The sequence below is a fragment of the Talpa occidentalis genome, unplaced genomic scaffold (assembly GCF_014898055.3).
Source record: "Talpa occidentalis isolate TD23 unplaced genomic scaffold, MPIMG_talOcc4v2.1 talOcc4.14, whole genome shotgun sequence".
Classification (NCBI taxonomy): domain Eukaryota; kingdom Metazoa; phylum Chordata; class Mammalia; order Eulipotyphla; family Talpidae; genus Talpa; species Talpa occidentalis.
In genome coordinates this window covers 71,075,963-71,093,629 of record NW_023601433.1, presented here as the reverse complement: position 1 = coordinate 71,093,629, position 17,667 = coordinate 71,075,963, and the positions used below count along the sequence as shown (strand labels likewise).

General features: G+C 45.1%; 1 protein-coding gene across 1 annotated transcript in view; it reads right to left on the bottom strand.

The window, feature by feature from the left end:
- Window positions 1-7,767: 7,767 nt before the first annotated feature.
- Window positions 7,768-17,667, bottom strand: part of CUNH1orf198 (chromosome unknown C1orf198 homolog) — a 30,166-nt gene continuing 20,266 nt past the window's right edge. Inside the window, exons 3-4 of the mRNA XM_037510759.2 lie at window positions 13,413-13,964; window positions 7,768-10,954 (exon numbers count right to left, since the gene is read on the bottom strand). Of these exons, the coding sequence (XP_037366656.1) occupies window positions 10,898-10,954; window positions 13,413-13,964 (609 nt within the window). The 3' untranslated portion in view covers window positions 7,768-10,897. The remainder of the gene's footprint in view (window positions 10,955-13,412; window positions 13,965-17,667) is intronic.

Below are 17,667 nucleotides of genomic sequence, written 5' to 3'. Positions count from 1 at the left end.
CGGCTCTTTCTTTCGGGGGCTGGCATCCTCTCTTTAGGGCTGGCATCGTCTCTCCTCTGCACCCTCCAACCCTGGATTATATCCTCTTTCAGGGTACCCCACCCTCAAAAATCTAAGAAGTTCAGAGAGGGGAGATTATAGAAGACTGAAAGCTAGGAAAGCCCCAAGGCTAATTGGACCATTTTTCCAACCTGTGGCTGATTGAAACATTTAACATCTGATTGGTCCATTCCACAATCCAAGAAGTACTGCTGTTACTGAAAAGGACTCCAAGGAGCTACTGCCCCAACAGACTTACCGGGCTGGGTCCTGGTAACAAAAGTCTGATTGGATCATTTTTCAATCCTGTGGCTGATTGGACCATTTAGCACCAATCAGCTGAAAGCTCACAACTGATTGGTCTATTCCATGATCCCGGAAGTACACTGTTACATAAAAGGTCTCTGAGGAGCAACTGCCACAACTGACAAAAAGTTACTAAGCTTTGCAGAGCAACTGCCACAACAGACTTGTGGTGGAGCAGCAGGTTGAAAGAACACCACTGCTCCTGCCAGCTCCCACACGGAGGCAACGATTGGAGGACATGGTGTTTGTGCCAGTAACAATTGGAGGACATGGTGTTTGTCTTACCTGAGGTGGCATTCTTTAGACCCAGTTCCCACCCTATGTTATGCACTGCCATAGTGAGCAGTCATCATGGGAATGGCAATAGCAGGGAGCCGAGGGCCACGTGGAAGACAAGGGAATGACAGCTTCATTTAGGAAAAAAACAAGGACCTCCCTGGCGGCACAGGGGTTAAAGTCTCAGCATTATCAAGCTATTGGCAGGCACTGCAGCACAAGTTCAATTCCTTGGTCAGGGAGCTAATCCACATGGCACAGCAGACCTCTCCTGTCTCACCCGCTGCCCCCCTCATCATGTGTTCCAGTAGATTCATGTGTTCTCTCTCTGGTGAATCCTCTCACCACCCCACACACCTCTGCCCTACACCTCAGCTCTTCTATGCAGAAATAAATAAAATAAATCTTTAAAATAAATAAAAGTCAAGAACGCTAGGCATCTAAAATTGCACGTTAAAGTGACCAAATTGATTTTTCACTCTACAATAAAGAAACATACGCAAGGAAAAATCATGGTGATGCTTGAGAAAATGAGTTCTTTGCAGCTTTGTTGCTCTCAGAACAGAAAGGACATGAAGGTTCCATGAATCACAGCTCAGTGAACTTAAGTTAGGAACAAAGAAGCATATTTCAGAGCAAATTGCTTTCTTTTTTAGGAAATGACTGCATTGAGTTTGGAAAATTGTATGGTCTCTACAAAATGGTAGTGCATGTGCTTAGAAATCAGAGGAATTTCAGGCTTAGCATACCAGTTTGGTTTCTGGAGGCCTCTCCCCTGCCTGACAATGCCACTTTAACTGCCAGGATTGTTCTTTTAGTTTACAAGGTCCATCCATTCCTCTGGGAGCAGCTTTTGAGGAGTTGGAAAAAATTCAGTTGTCATTATCATCTAGAATCTGCTTAAAACTTCCTTTTTTCGTGTTCCTTTTCAGGCGCTTGGGGAGCTTTCTGGGGTCAGGGTCTGCAAAGGGCAAGCCCCATGGAACTCAAAGGAAGCATCATGGGCAAATGGAAGTAAAGAAAATGACCTCCTACTGAGTTAAATAAAACAAACTCCATCCTTATCAGTCACTGAAGTTCAAAGTGAGTGGAACTGATGCAATTGGAAAATATTCAAGTATTAAACTGCAAAGTACGTGCAATTAAAATGGCCTCCCTAGAACTCAGCACCATCCCCACAATACTGGTCTCCTCACAGCTACTGGAATGATCCTGCTTCCAACACTGTCCTGAAGTAGAGATAAATTCAGGAGCTGCACAGACCAGAGTGACCCCCTTGGTGGGGGGGCAGTGCCATGAACTGGCAGGTTGCTTTGCCCCTAGACATGTGAATTTAGGAAAGATCGAAGACAGCTGGACTAGTTAGGTCATGCTCTTCCTTCTCATCCCCTCTCCCTCCCTGCCCTCCTCTTTCCTGTTCCACCTGCCGGGATCCTCAGATTCTAACTGTAGCAGAAACACACAGAATGGAAATGGTTGGAACCAAGTTAACTCTTACCAACTTCCTAGAAGAAAAGCATCCAGTCTTTCTTGACTAAATATATAATGTTAACTGTAGGATTTTTGTAGACGTCTTTGTCAAGTTAAGGAAGTGCCTTTCTATTTCTAGTCTGCACAGAATTTTTTTCATGAATGGGTGTTGTATTTTGTCAAATACTCTTTCTGCATCTATTGCGGTGATAAAATGACTTTTCTCTTTAATTTTGTTTATTTGATGTATTGCATTGACTGATCTTCAAATGCTAAACAAATTTTTATGTATCAGTCAGGGTTCTACAGTGGGAACAGAACCCCAAACAATTATGGGGGCTGACAAGCCTAAAATCTGAAGGGCAGACTCAGGCAGTACTTGATACTGCAAACTTGAGCCAGAATTTCTTCTTCTTTAGTTTTTCTTTTTAAGATCTTTTTTTTTAAAGATTTATTTATTTATTTATTTATTTATTTATTTATTTATTTATACATACATACATACATACAAGAACCGGGGTACAGGCCAGATGCGCGCAAGGGTGAGAGGACTCACCAGAGACAGAATGGGGAACAGAACTAGCAGACTGATGAAACACACTGCTGAGGGGAGCAGCAGGCAAGACAGAAGAGGCCTGCGTGCCATGTGGTTGGGACCCTCGCCGGCAGCCAGGGATAGAACAGGCGGGCGCTGCAGAGGCTGCAGGCAGCTTCGCAGCCCAGCACTCAACTTCTGCGCCGCCAGGGGAGGCCCTTTAAAATAGCTTTTTTAAGGTCCTGTCAGCTAACTCCACAAACGCTATCATTTCTCAGATGGTTTAGTGACTGATTTTTCTCCTGTTTATGAACCACATTTTCCAGTTTATCTCTGTCTAGTAATTTTTGACTGGTAGCTGAATATTGTGAATATTATGTTTAGTACTAGATTTTGTAATATTCCTATAAGGAAAACTGGACATATTCTGGCAGGTAACTATTTGTGAATTGGATTCTTTCACGTCTTGCTTTAAAACTTTTCTAGGGGGCCTCCCTGGTGGCCTAGAGGTTAAGTCTCAGCACTATTACTGTGATGGCACATCACAGTGGCCTGAGTTCGATCCCTGACCAGGGATCTAACCCACCTATGGCACAGCAGACCTCTCCTGTCTGGCCTGCTGCTCCCCTTAGCAGTGTATTTCAGTAAATCTGCCTGCTCTGCTCCCCACTCTGTCATTGGTGAATCCTCTCATCCCCCTACTCCCCACACCTCTGGCTTACACCCCAGTTCTTCTATGCAAAAATAAATAAATAAGATCTTAAAATTTTTTTTAAAAGTTCTTAAAAATATTAAGAAATGAAACTCTTTTAGGGCATATGCAGAGTACTCTTTATTCTAAGGCTGATTTAGAACTACTTCCAGTTTTTGTCTCTTCTAAGATGTCTGATGGGATCCCCCACATATTCAATAGGATCTGCATTCCAGCTAGAGGGAACTTAAATGATTCCTGGCCTTGGGTGGACTCTGCAAATTGTTTCTCTTATTACAGCTCTTAGATAACTGCTATTTTCTAGGAGGTTGTTCTGGCCCAGCCTATTAATGTTTCACAGTCCACATGTACAAATTGATCTTTAGCCAAAGAGTTCAAAGAATCCCTATGCAGACTTCTGAAAACATTCTTCTTTGGAATTCTGTTGTTTCATTTCTATTCCTATGACCTCCCCAACTCCAAATTAATGCTCCTCACCTCAGCAAGATTGCCAGGCCATTTGTATTGTCTCTTCTCTGTGCTACAGTCGTGAAATTGCCTCCAATATACTCAAAGGGAATCCTATACATAGTTTGGAGCTCTTTCTCTGCACAGTTTCCTTCTGCAATTTCCAGCTCACTTTTTTCCCCCAAATTCTTCCTCCTCAGCTCATCAAGATTTCCTGCAACACAGCCTAGAAAATACCTCAAGTCAGAAAACCAGGAAAATCATAAGGTTTACTTCTTGTTTCCCTTTTCTCAGGATCACAGTCCTGCACTGGCTGAAGGCCAAAGTCCCCAAATCATTGTTTCATAAATTTTCTCCAATTGCCTATTTGTTCCTAACAAAAGGGCAAATGTCTAGTCTTGGCTATTCTATCATGGCCATAAACAGAAGTCTTGTTTCCTCCTAACAATTTGCAAGTCAAAAATTGTTTGTGGTCATATGTTTATCCCGCCTCCTGCATTAGACTATAAACCCCATGGGGGTAGTAATTATGTCTGTATCGTATACACTGAATGCCCAGTGCCCTGTACCAGGCTCACACATAGTAAGAACAACAAAGAAAAAAATTATAATCTTGGGGCCAGAGGTTGGCATAAATCAGTAGAAGGAAGGAAATGGACCACATGGTATGAAGGGCATTGCCAGAGCCCATGTGGTTGCCAGACTCCCACATGGGTGGCACTGTCCCACTGACACATGCTTTCCACTAAGACCTGGATATTGTCACAAATAGATTGGAAGCAAATGTTTTACAATGCCTAATTGTGTTAAAGCAGTAAGTTATGTTTTCCACACTATCTGTAATGTGGGTAGAAATTTTTAGATTATTCTTTAAATTCCTCCACATATTACTGTCCATGGTTTTATCATGAGACAAATTCTTAGTTGGGAAAAACTTCAGGTTGCTGTGGTGAAGTCACTGACCGATTAATGGAATCATATTCTCTTCAGAGTGTCTTGTTCCCTCTCACACAGCCAGTGTGATTTGTCCTGAAAGGAACAGAGTATTAGGTGATACTAATCCCTTACTCTCCTCCAATCTGCTTAGTCTCCTTCTTGCTGTCACAGAAGTCTCAGTTGACCCACTAGAGTGGGTACATGTTAGCTGATGTATAGTCACAGAATCACACAAATTGTGATTAAACAGAACCAAGCCACAAAAGAAACAATCAACATTGTCCTAAGGTCACTTCAGACATAACCCACCAGCTAAGCAAGGGAATATCCTGTCTCTTGGGAGAGATCAATAACAGATCCTAGATATGTGAGAGATCAAATTCTTTGCAAGCTGGCACCTACTGGCCCATGATCACCATTGGTCCATTCAAGATCTTTGTTATATTTCCTTCTTTACCCTTCTTTAAAAAATAAAAAAAAAAAGATTTGCTTTGTATATTTATGCATACAAGACCTGGGGTGTAGGCCAGAGGTATGGGGGGTGAGGAGATTCACTAAACACAGAGTGGGTAATAGAACAGGCTCCCCACTGAAATATACTGCTGAGGGGAGCAGCAGGTGAGACAGGAGAGGTCTGCTGCGCCATGTGGGTCACTTCCCTGGCCGGGGATCGAACTTATGCTGCAGTGGCTGTGGATAGCCTCATAGTGGTGAGACCTAACCCCTTGCCCCACCAGGGAGGCCATTTGACCTCTATTTCTACCACCTCTCCTCCCATAGACAGTATTTGGTTAAACATGCCTTGTTTTAGGTACATGTATTTTTAGTTTATGCAAAAGGTAGTGTTCTGTATTCCACTTTATTTGCTTTTTCTTCACTGAGTAATGTATCTGTTCAGATTCATCTGTGTTGCTACGTGTACTTTTAAGTACTAATAATCCACGGGGTGGGTCCATTACATTCTTTCTAATCACCTTCCGATGATAGACTTACCACAAACAGCACTGCAGCCAACAGCCCTGTAACAGTCCCTCAAAAGCCAGTGCAAGAATATAAGACATGGGCCTCCCTGGTGGCGCAGTGGTTGAGCGCCGGGCTGTGAAGCTGCCTGCAGCCTCTGCAACACCGGTTCGATCCCCGGCCACCGGGTGAGGGTCCCACATGGCGCACAGACCTCTCCTGCCGCCCGCTGCTCCCCTCAGCAGTGTACTTCATCAGTCTGCCTGTTCTGCTCCCCGCTCTGGCTCTGGTGAATTCTCTCACCCTCCCACATTCTGGCTGTACCCAGTGCTTGTATAAATAAATAAATAAATATTTAAAAAAAAAAAAAAAAAAAGAATATAAGACATGTATCTGTATCCCAGAGAACTGGGAATTGCAGGGCATAGGCATATTTACTTAGGCTAAAGAGTATCCAATAACTCTGGACACAATGACTGTGCACTTTCTCTGTTCCAGGCTTTCTCAGCCTCTCTTCTCCTGTTGACATTGTAGACGATTGTTCCGTGTAAGGAGCTGTCCTGTACACGGCAGGATGTCTGGCAGTATCCCTGGCTGTGACCACTCAATGCCAACAGCATATTCAGTTGTGATGACAAAATATGTCTCCCAATACTACCAAATATCCCCAGGGGTCAGGGGGTAAAATCGCACCCAGTTGAGAACCACTGCATGATCCCATTTCTGTCAACACTTGTTAATATCCAGCTAATTTTTTCTTCTCTATCAATTATTTTAATCCTAAATTAGGATTTTTCCTCTCATGTTAATTCTCCCTTGAGGACGCCGGTGGCTTTTTGTTGCATTTTCAGGAAGTGTCCTATGCTTGCCCTTCTTTGGAATTGACATAGGTCCCAACCCCCTTTCAACTATCTGTACTGTACTTCACGGACAAAATTCTTAAATTTTCATGTATGAATTTTGTCAATGTTTTGCTTTATGGTTTGTATATTTGAACTTTAATTAAAGAAGTCCTTCTTTGCCTTTACACTGTTACTTTTATAATTTGATCTTGATCCCTTTGAAGCTCATCTTCTATGTAGTGCTGGGTAGCAATCTTGTTTTCGCTCCAGATAGTAAGGATCCTCCCTTCCCCGCCAGCTTTTTATAAAAAGTTTCCATAAATGCATGGATTTGTTCTTTAGCCCTCCATTCTATTTCACTAATCTGATCCTACCCTTGTCCCTGCTTTCAACATGTTTCCAAACCAATAGAGCAAAGTGTCCCTTATTCTTCAGAGAATCGTTATTTCTCCATTTACAATTTCTCATAAACTGTCAAATTCCTCAAGTTACAACTGTGATTTTTGTGGAAGTGGCACTAACTTTATAAAATAATTTGGAAAATTAGCATCTTTTTAACAATAACTTATCCCAACCAAGATAATCACATCATCTATTTCATTTTCACAGCTTCCTTTACAGAAGCTTACATGCGCCTGGCTGCTTTGTTTGTGATTGCCATTATGAGTTGGTATCTTTTAAGTTTCTAGTTAGCATTGGTGCTCTTGATTTTTAAGTTGATCTTATATGCAGAACTGTTCACTCATTTTCTGAGTTTGGGTGGGTTTCAGAAACACTGACTTCTTAGAGTGCCCACTTCTTGTTATCAAGGCACCTGGAAAACTGGTAAGTTCATCAGAATATGGTCTATGAGCAAGGGATCAGACCAAAAAAAGTGCTAGAAACAGCCCCAGTCACAAGGGAGAACAGTCTTCTCCCCAGAGTCATCACCTCCCTCCTTGGCTGCAAGGTGCTGAATACACCCAGGTGAGTTTTGTCTCTATGTCTCTATGTCTTCTTTTTGCAGAGAGACCCTTTAAAAGACATGTTACTATCACATTCTGTGCTACCCTAAAAATTACCAAAACTACTTGCTTAGGAGCTATTTTGCCTCTTCTTTTAATGTCTAAATGTAATAATCCAACGCTTGTTGACCCACAAACTTCATCACAATCACAATATACCAGTAAATCAGCAAGTACCATTACTTGCTCACCCAGAAATCTTCAGTCCCAGGTAGCCAGGACCCATTGCACATGTGATAACGGAAAATTACAGGTAAAAATTCTCCATCTACCATTGCTAATTTACCATTTCGATACTGTCGTGAATGGAAAAGGATTCTTCCGGAAAAATCAGCTGCAACAAGACTCAAGGAGAAGCTTTCTGAGCCAGTCACTTGATGCAGTAATTCTGTCTTTGAAAAGACTTGCCAAGGCTTCCACGTCGCCAGAGGGCTGTGTGGGACCATTGTGCCTGGACCATTGCTGCCCACTCACCTGCGGGACAAGGCACTGGGCCTGTCAGGCCAAGTCGACTTGCTGAGGAGTTTCACTGCCTTAAACTTGTGTGAATCCTTTATTCTTTTTTGTGTTCAACAGCAAGCATCTTAATAGGCTTCCTGACTCTGGTAAAGGCCTCAAAATACACATCCCACATATTTTAAATGGCTTTATTAAAGGCTATTAATATAAAATACAACCAAGTTACAAGTAATAAGAATTTATCATCTTGAAAAGGTGTATCAAAGAAAGGGAGGATGCTCTGACATCCACCGGGATGGAGTGCAGGCTCCCCCATGTTACCATGGTGAGTGACACTCCCCAAACCCAGAGGATGAAAGAACTGAGACTTGTTTTCTGACTTCCTGGGGGTGATTTTGCAAAATACAGTCACCCAAAGCAGGACATTGAATCCTTGAGCTGAATCCCAGATGCAGGGAGAAGGGGGGAATCTTTAACCAAAACATGCAAGTTTTCAGCTGAAAAGTGTGTTTTTTTAAAAATTATAAATGTAAACTCCTGGTTTTAGAAATGTTATCCTGATACATTGGGGGAGGGGGATTGGGAAGGAGAGACAGCAAGCATTAAAATTTAAATGTTCCCTGCCTTGGACACCTTTCACATCGCTTCCCAGGAGGATGGGGAAGGAACCACCCCAGAGTCTGCCTCCAGAAAGAGAATGCCCAGGTCAGGCAGGATGCAGGCCCATGAGCCCAGGTCCTCCAGGTCTTCTCCCTCTCATATTCCTTTATTTCCAAAGGCAGAGCAAAACACCATGACTCTAGGACTCTCTGCAGGATTTCCTAACTTCTGATTTCACATTTAATCTCAGGAGACGGTGCCACTATGAAAATCTAAACACTGTAATAAGAGACAACTAAACACCACTGAGTACTAGACTCTAAATGGTAGTAAGGGTGGCAGAAGTTTCAACAATCCCTCACCCCCTCAGCTCCCAGGAGAACCTGAAGGGACATTTGGGATTTATGAGAAGAGGAAAGAAATCTGAATGGTCTTTCAAAAAGACAGACAGATCACCTGGGAGGTAACCGTCCAGATGCAGCTCTTTCTTCCCTGTTATACCAACTCCACAGACTACAAGCTCACATCTGCACATCTTTTCTTTAAAGGATGCTGCTTTCCAGCATGGGTCCTCAGAAAATCCATGCCCTTGAAAGGCAGGTGGTAAGTCCAGCTTGGAGGTTCAGGGGCTACGGGTTGACACCTTGTGGGTGGGCTATTCCAGCTGGGATTTCTAGGTACCTTTTCCACCCTCCCCAACCTACCATAAACCCCTTTTCCTCTGCATGTCTCATTTCTACTTAAATGGTACGGGAAAAAACCTGTATCTATCATGATCTAGTCCGTCACCAGAGGAGGAAGGTGAAGTCCAGGATTCCAAGGAGCCTAATGAGGTTTTGGGACATTAGGCAATTGGCAGGAACTGATCCACAAGTTGGCTTAAGCCCCTGCACTAGTAGGAACTTTCCTGGGGGAAAAAAAAAGTTGCCATGTGTGTTACCAAGGAGATAAATATTCTGGATAAAATATTCTGGAAATCATTTCAGAAGGTCCTATGGGCCTATGAAACAGAAAAGCATTTCAAAAAAGACACGTTGATATTGAAAGTAGGCGCTCACTGGCAGGATTCAGGGATTAAGGCTTCAGGTGAGGAGAACACAGTGAGAGGCAATGTGAAGCCCACACACACAATGCGAGTCCTGCGGGCTCACAGAACTCAGGACGTCGCTTGGGCACAGGCTTCCCAGGGAAGGCTGGCAGACCTCCCCACTGCCCTGCCCCACCACCAGAGCGCCAGGGGCCACAGTGGGCAAAGAAGTCCAGTTCTAGAAGATGCTATTGCTGTGCCATAAGGATCTTCAGGGGGTGAGGCTGGGGCACGGTAGAAACTCAACTCTTCCACTTCTGCTGGTGGATGGGGTTGGGGGAGGGTCCATCACGATGCAGCATGACCAGTCCTTGGGATGAAGGATGTCCACACCCCTGCCAGTCTCACACTGGAGGGTTCTAAGACAGCTAATCAGAAGAGCCGGGTTTTTCAGTCACACCTGCCATCTGTCCTGCTCTGGCAGGTGCTCAGGTCAGGGGCCGCTTCACAATCTACATAAGCAGCCAAGAACTTCCAGAAGGAGACTGGTACAAACTCAAGAAAAGGGGGAGCCCTTACAATTGCTAAATCTAGATACAAAATAATGAAAAGTTAATACAAAATGGTTAAACATGCAACTCTTGTTAAACAATGAGGAAAAGTTTGAATAACTATCAGGGCAGCTTAGAGACAAACTCTGCCACATGCCAACATCTGTTTCCTGGAATAGACATGAAGTGGCACATAATTTGAGGGAATTGGCTTAAGCCAGGAAAGCCCTGGGAAGCTGGGAGCCTCGGGTGAGACTTCGTGGGGTACAGATCTTGCCTTGGTCCCAACCAGCATGCCAAAGTCATTATTGCTGAGGATATCACCAATCATCACCCAATAAAGATAACCCCATACATTTGAAAAAGGAAGGAATAAATCATAAAATCACTTTTCCAATTTTCGTGGTGGTTGAGAAAACATTTCCACTGAGGAGGGTTCAGGAAAATTAGGTGGAGCTGGCAACAGAAGTTTTATCTACAAGATTTACTGAATTCCTAGTTCAGTCTTTAAAAATTCCAAATGTAAAACTTCTATTATCAAATCACTGAAAAGAGCATGTATGTCTGGTCTTACCAAAAGGGGAAAAATCTGGACAGGGCAATATTTAGCAGTTCCCAAATGACTAAAAGTACACAGGAACCAAGGAAATGCTGCCCTCGTGATCCCCCTCCACCGCACCACTTTGGAAAACACTTTAGGGCTCATGGTCTTATTTTTTTTGTCTAACGTGTTTTACCAATTGTCCAGAAAATCAAATCCCGTCTTCAAGACGACATTACTTGAGCTGACCTGTAAAGGGCACAAAAACAGCAAATTAAGGAAGGAGGTCTTTTTTTAGTTATGCATATCATCTAAAAACAGCATCTCATTTAAAATGACCCAAATGAAACAACCTGTTTCTGTCTGAGAGACTCCCTGACCTCAATTTGCCTTGGTGCTTAGAAGCAGAAAATTAGACAAAATTCAATGCAAGCTACACTCTGCTAGGATCCCACACCCCACCTCCCATCTGCAGGTCTGCCTGTGAGCAGTTTATAGATCTATCTGTCTGGGGGGTTGATGGGGGGAGGTGAGGAAGAATATGTATTTTTTCCATTTCTGAATGACAGGCATGTTTAAATGCCTTCCAGGGGCTGTTTTAGTCATCATGGAATAAGAGAACAAATCACAAAGGCAGTCTTTGTAATGTAAAACACACTCAGACAAAACAAAAATTATTTGCAAAGTTGAGGGGATATAAGGAAAGGAGGTAAAGCTTTCTTTCAGATTATGTGGAAGGTTCTGCAGTGACTTACCTTAGCCCTTCTTCGGATCAAGGATGGCTCACTTAAATGATGTGGGTTTAATTTAAAGGGTCCCTGTGAGCACAAGCTGCTCCAGCTGCAGTATTCAAAAACATTGCGACAGGCCAGCAAGCTGCCTGCAGTTTAAGCCACGCCCTTCCTCCCATGGGACACAAGCAGGTATTCACCTGGCGGAAGCAGCCCCACCTGAGCCAGAAAACCTCAAAGTTCCGCATAACTGGCAAACAGAAAATGCTAATGTGGAGGTAATGGCAGGCAATGGGCTGAGCAACTTCTCTCAAGTCTATCCCAGACCCAGTTTTGCTGCGTTCTAAGAGTGACAGAGTCAACACGTGAAAAAACAAGGAGTTCAGGCAAATCTGCCTTTTTCTGATCTCCCACCGGTTTCCTAAATCCAGTGACAATTTCACTGTGCTTTGCACTCAGAAATCTCTTCCAAAGGATGGCATGTGCTCACTCCCACTCTCCACTCCTTCCATACCCTTTCCTGTTCTCTTTCCAGTTAAGACTCTCATATATTTGTTATAAATGCTTCCTTCGGAGGAAGACCCAACAGCAGAGGATGAGCACGAGACAGGGACAGCAGTGAGCTGAGCTGACCCGTAAGGGGCCACGGCAGGAAGACTGAGGATACAAACAAAAAGAAGTGACTAAGGTGGCCAGAGGAGTCAGTGAGGGGAGGGGGGAAGTGCTGGCTTATGTGATGGGCAAGCCTGAAGGAGGGAGGTGGCTAGAAAGCTGAGGTGGAGCTGATGAAGGATGCTCCCCTCAGAAGGCTCCCTTTCTGGAAGGAAACTGAAATGGTGATCAACTGAGAGTCAGTATGGAAACACCCGGAACGCCATTCCAGGACACACCCAGAGGTCACGACCACAGCTCGACAAGAAAAAAACAACAGAATGAAACTGGGGAAAGGATGTGAACAGACATTTCTCCAAAGAAGATGACACGCATGACCCAGAGGCACATGAATAGATGCTCAGCATTGCTTATTAGAAACAGCTCTGGGTGCAAAACCTCCCAGCAGCTGCTTTGAAAATAGCAAGGCTTCCAGGCCACAGTGGCGCTGACATGCTTGTTGAAAAGTAAGATCTCATTACTCACGGGATACCCCCATCTTAGGGCCGACATCTCAGGACAGCACTCCTGGGAGGCCAGGGGAGACCCTGCGTTTCCTCCCTTGAGGTGTTGATCCCTTTCCCATGCTTCCCTGATCCCTCTGGCTCAGCAAAGACTCTGATCTCTCTAGAAAGTTCCAAATACCAGGTAGCATTCATGTGACTGAGCCTTGTCCATCTCCAGTGTGGACAGGACACAGAATCTTGTTTGCTCACCCAGGTGCACACGTCGTCCATAATTTCCTCCCTGAAATGGTTCTCAGACATGTCTACAAGCAGGACAGGCTTAGATGTCCTTAAAAAAAAAATTCTTCCCAGGAATACAGGGGACGCAAAGAAGAGCTGAGGGTCCACTGGATCCTCACCCGGCACACCTGTGCATCATGAAAGAAGAGACTGTGCCAGAAAACAAATAGCCTGAGTGGCTTCTGATGCTGTCCTACTTCTCTGAGGCAGCACTGGCCATTTCTTTACCAGCAGGTCTGTTTTGCATGAAACAGCAAAGAGAAGACAAAATGTCCTGCTATGACTTAGAATAGGAGGAACACATAAAACCAAACAAACAAACAAACAAACAAATAAAACAGTTATTATGTTTCAGAACGGGCCTTGGTTGATGATGACCCACCTGGGGAAGGGCAGTGGGTATCTGGGATACAACCACAGACCAAGTCATAGGTTCAAGATCATTCAGGATTTTTGAGTAGTAGCAGAGCTAAGAACCCAGCTCTCCAGGTCCCAAAAACCTTCTGAGAAGGGTGCAGGCTGAAGAAGAAAGCTAGGCATCTGTGCCTGCCTGTGCTCCTCCAAAGCAAGGCCACCCACCTGTGTCGGTACAGGATCTGAGAACAGAGTGTCCTCCATGTCGTCCACGTCCTCCCGCCTGGCCTCAGGAGAGGGAAGCTTCGGCAGGGGCTCAGAAGGGGTGACTTCATTCAACACACTGGTGCAGGCCTGGACGGGTGGGGGTCTCTCCTGCTCAGCAATGACACTGGGAAGGATGCGCTGCTCCTGGCGGGGATTGCCTGGCCTTTCCACCTTGGCCTCCCTGTCCTTCAGGACAGGGTCCTGCCGATAACAGGTTGGCAAGACCTTTTCACCTTTCTCCATGGACTTGATCTGGCTGGGGGTCAAGGACTGGAACTCAGCCTCGGGCCCATCCCCCCGGGACCGCTCGGCATTGATCTTCCAGAAGGACGCTTCCTCGTCCTTCCAGGAAGGACCCAGAGCATCCAGGCTGGAGGACTTGCTGCCCTGGGAGGATCGGAGGTTTTGAGAGCCCTGAGCAGCTTTGGACAGCTGCCTCAGGTCGCTGGTGGCTGTGCCGCTGCTTGGCTCTTGGATGGATAAGGAGGAGATGCTGAACTCCATCTGACTCTAGAATGGAGACACAGGGTCGGGGAAAGAAATGGAGGCTTATAACCAACCAGTACATGTAGGCCAGCTCACCCACCTCCTTCCCAGCAGCATTAACACCAGCCGCTTCCCATATGCTGGAGCTTCCTATCTGCCCTCACTGGCTCTCAGCAGAACTGCCACAGTTTACCTAAAACAGCAAGGTTTCGATACCACGGCCAGCACAGTGTTACACCTTAGAGTGAAGGCCCCCGCACCTGCACAGCAGCTGCACAGCCCACACACCTGCACTTGGTGTCCCAGAAATGCTTCCCTTGACCTGATGCTGCTAACCGCCTCAACCCCTAACAGTCACAATTTGAGCTGCTCATGGTCACCCATACTTTCTCTTAGGACAGACCACTAGGAGGGTGTCACCCCCAGCTCTGCGGAACGAGCAAGTTGCGGTCTCAATCAACTCTAAAGTCAATGTTGAAAATTTCTCTTCCTCACCCACTTCTTTTTTTTAATTTTTTAAAGTAAGGCAATAAAACTGTAATACAGAAAGTCAGGGAATCAAAAGAAAAAAATCCTCCATAATGCCTGCCTCTTCCCAATCACTACCACTTTTTGTATTTTGGTATCATCCTACCCATATACACATTTTAAGAGGCTGCAGTTTTGTTAGGAATAGAATTTGGGGTACTGTTTATTTCACTTATTCAGAAGCATCATCCATGGTGTTTATGGTGTTCGTAATCATTTTTAATGGGTACAAAATAATTCAATGAGCGGCTGCCTCACCATCTACCCAACCATTTTCTTATTATCAAACAATCTGCTGGTTCTAATCTTTGTTGCATATGGTTCTCTCCAACTTGGAGTCAATTTTGGGAAATGAAAGCTCAAAATACGAAGCCTTTTGCTTATGGTTACAGTGCAGACACCAAGCCTGTCTCTCAGAGGCCCCACTGCTGATGCTGTATATCAGAGCCACCTTTTCAGTCCTGCTTCTGAGTTGTCACTGAGTGTAGACTTAAGACTGTTCTAACTTTAGGCACAAAATGTGGTTTCTTATTGCTTTAATGCACATTCCCTCATTTAAAATATAGCCGATTCAGGTCTTTTACTTTTTACACACAGCACCCTCCCAGGACTCACTAGCGGGCATGGGCGTGTCTGCTAGGGCAAGTAGGAAAACAACCACTGATCTTGAGAAATACAGGTCCTGAACCCAAGAGAGGCACTGTTCTCTCAGCCTGAGATTGCTCCTCAAAGCCCGGATTCTGTTGGCCAGTCTCCCTCTCAAGGCTCAGAAGATGAGATGCCATGAAGAACTCAAGTTCAAATAGCAAGCACAGGCTGCTCTGAAGCTCAAGGTAGTAAGAAATAAACCCCCAGAAAAGGACCTCACAGTCCTGGTTCTGGCAGATGCTGTGGTTCAGAGCCACAGTTGCTGAATATACTGCAGTTACTGAATATGAAAAAGGACATGAGGCACTTTTTTTATTGTAGGGGGCTTTGGTGTGGTGTTTTTATTCATTTTTAACTTCTCTCTGCAAATGAGAAACTGGAGGTTTGGTGCATTTGAGTAAACGGTTCTAGGCCACTAATCCATTAGGAGAGAAGGCAGCTGGGAGGGTCAACCTGGATTGAGTGACTCCAGTTCTGAACTGCACTGGGCATCACATTAACAAGCCAGGGGACACCAGGGACAACATTCAAGACCAGAGAATCCTGTCCTCAGCAGGGTCCTATAAGTATATCAATGATGTGATATGATTTTTAAAGCACTGTGAATCATTCTCAATACTCTGCATATTTCCAAATTCCACCATAAAATACCGGGAGATTGTGGGCGCAGAGATGATGGTTTCTTAAATAAGCAAATAGCTAAAGATAGCTCAGAAGTAAGAACTCAGACTCAGAGAACAGAGCTGACTTTGATCTAGAAATTGTAGAGTAAGGAAAGCACTTAAAACTGAGCACTTCATCAAAACCCACACTTATTTTAGGACTAGCAATTTCTCCAGTGGGGATCTCTGCTTAGAAGTCTCTGGAAGGCTAGGCAGAACATTTGTCTACGTGGGGGGCAGCAATGAGCCAAGCCCAGGCTGCTGAGGAGAGAAGGTAGTCCCAGTAGACCACTGTTAAGGCACCTAAGCAACACTTAGCTGGACCTGATGCCCTGGAACAGGACAGAGGTTGTTTCCAGGCCTCCTGGGGCAGTTGGAGCCATGTGACAGACAGCTGCTCAGGGGAGGGTGACAACTGTAGGAAGAGAGGGTACTGCTCACAGAAGTGGCTATCTGGTTGGCGGGGGGCTTTAGGGGAAGAAATCAGAACTTACAGTAGGAAAACAGTTCTGGTATATTTGCTTCTAAGTCTTTTCCTTAATCATGTTTTATTTTTTTATTTCGCAAATAAAATATGATTACAGTCTCCTTTTAAAAAATAATCCTCCCCGATCAGCAATACTGAGACTGGGTTTCTTCCTCACTCCTCACCCTGAGCAAAAGGAGTCATTTGCATTTAAAGCACACAACTGTGGGAAGGGGTAAGAGGAGGAACTTTTTTCCTATCTTTATTTCATGTTCTGCCCAGGAACCTGGGCTTGGGCAGGATCTGTGGAAGAACTGTGCCCCCAGGAGTGTGATTCTACCCTGGGGTATCATCAGTTAAGATGCCTGTGCTCACAGCACCAGGATGGGGTGAAGAGTGGCTCTCAGCTCATTCTGAAAGATGCTCAGTCCTGCAGGCCACATGGAAATACACCTCTCATGTCAGCTCCCTTTGCCATTTCAAAGCGGGCTTGAACTTTACGTAGTCAACACAGACACTGATTCACAATGATGCACACCTGAAGCTGTCCTAATGCACTACAACGTCAACAAAAATTTGATAAAACAAACTAGGTTTTCCTGGGTTTCCCCTCTGTGACTCCAGGGAGTTTACCTCCCTGCTGGCTGTGCCCGCTTCTCCAGCAGATCTAGTCATCCTGCTTCTGTGAGTTGTTCTCTCCCTAGACACAGTCCACTAGACACCCATCCAAGTTGCCCAAAGGCACCTTGCACTTGCTGGTTTCCTTCCCTTTAGAGCTGAGACCTGCTCCTCCTCACAGTAAATGGCCAAACCCACTTATCAGCTACCCGATCTCAATGTTGGATTTGTTCCCCTTAATTTTTATTTATTTTTTTATCCCCTTAACTTTTAGCAAAAAGGAATAATCATCATTTTTACCTGTGAAGATTAAGTCAGCAGAAGCACCTCAGGCTTTCAGAACAGTCCCTGGGATGTAGCAAGTGCTCAGTAAATGTGAGCTACTTTGCTCTTCTCTCAAGTTCTATGTGTTTTGCGGTCAGCAAAGCTCTACCTCCATGACCACATGTTATCGGGCCTCAGCCGGATTCCCAGTGGTTCCTTGTGGACTCCGGCCCTCTGCTGCCTTCCTCTAGTCATCAGGGATGTAGCACATAGTGCCTGTCCCCCTCGCAAGCACATACAGCATCTGTCCCCGGAACAGCAGAGTGGGGTGAATGCTACTCTGGAACCCTCTTCCTGGGTGCCCAGTATGGACTCGTGGAATCTGAGATGCGCCATTCCCCACAGGCATCATGGTCCAGCCTATTCCCTGTCCTGTGGCCTCTCTCAGAGTCTGCAGTCCTAGAACTGCTGGGAACTCTGACCTCCCCACCTTTGGAGATGCCTTTGGGAGGAGGGCCCTGGACACCTGTGTCCTCAGACC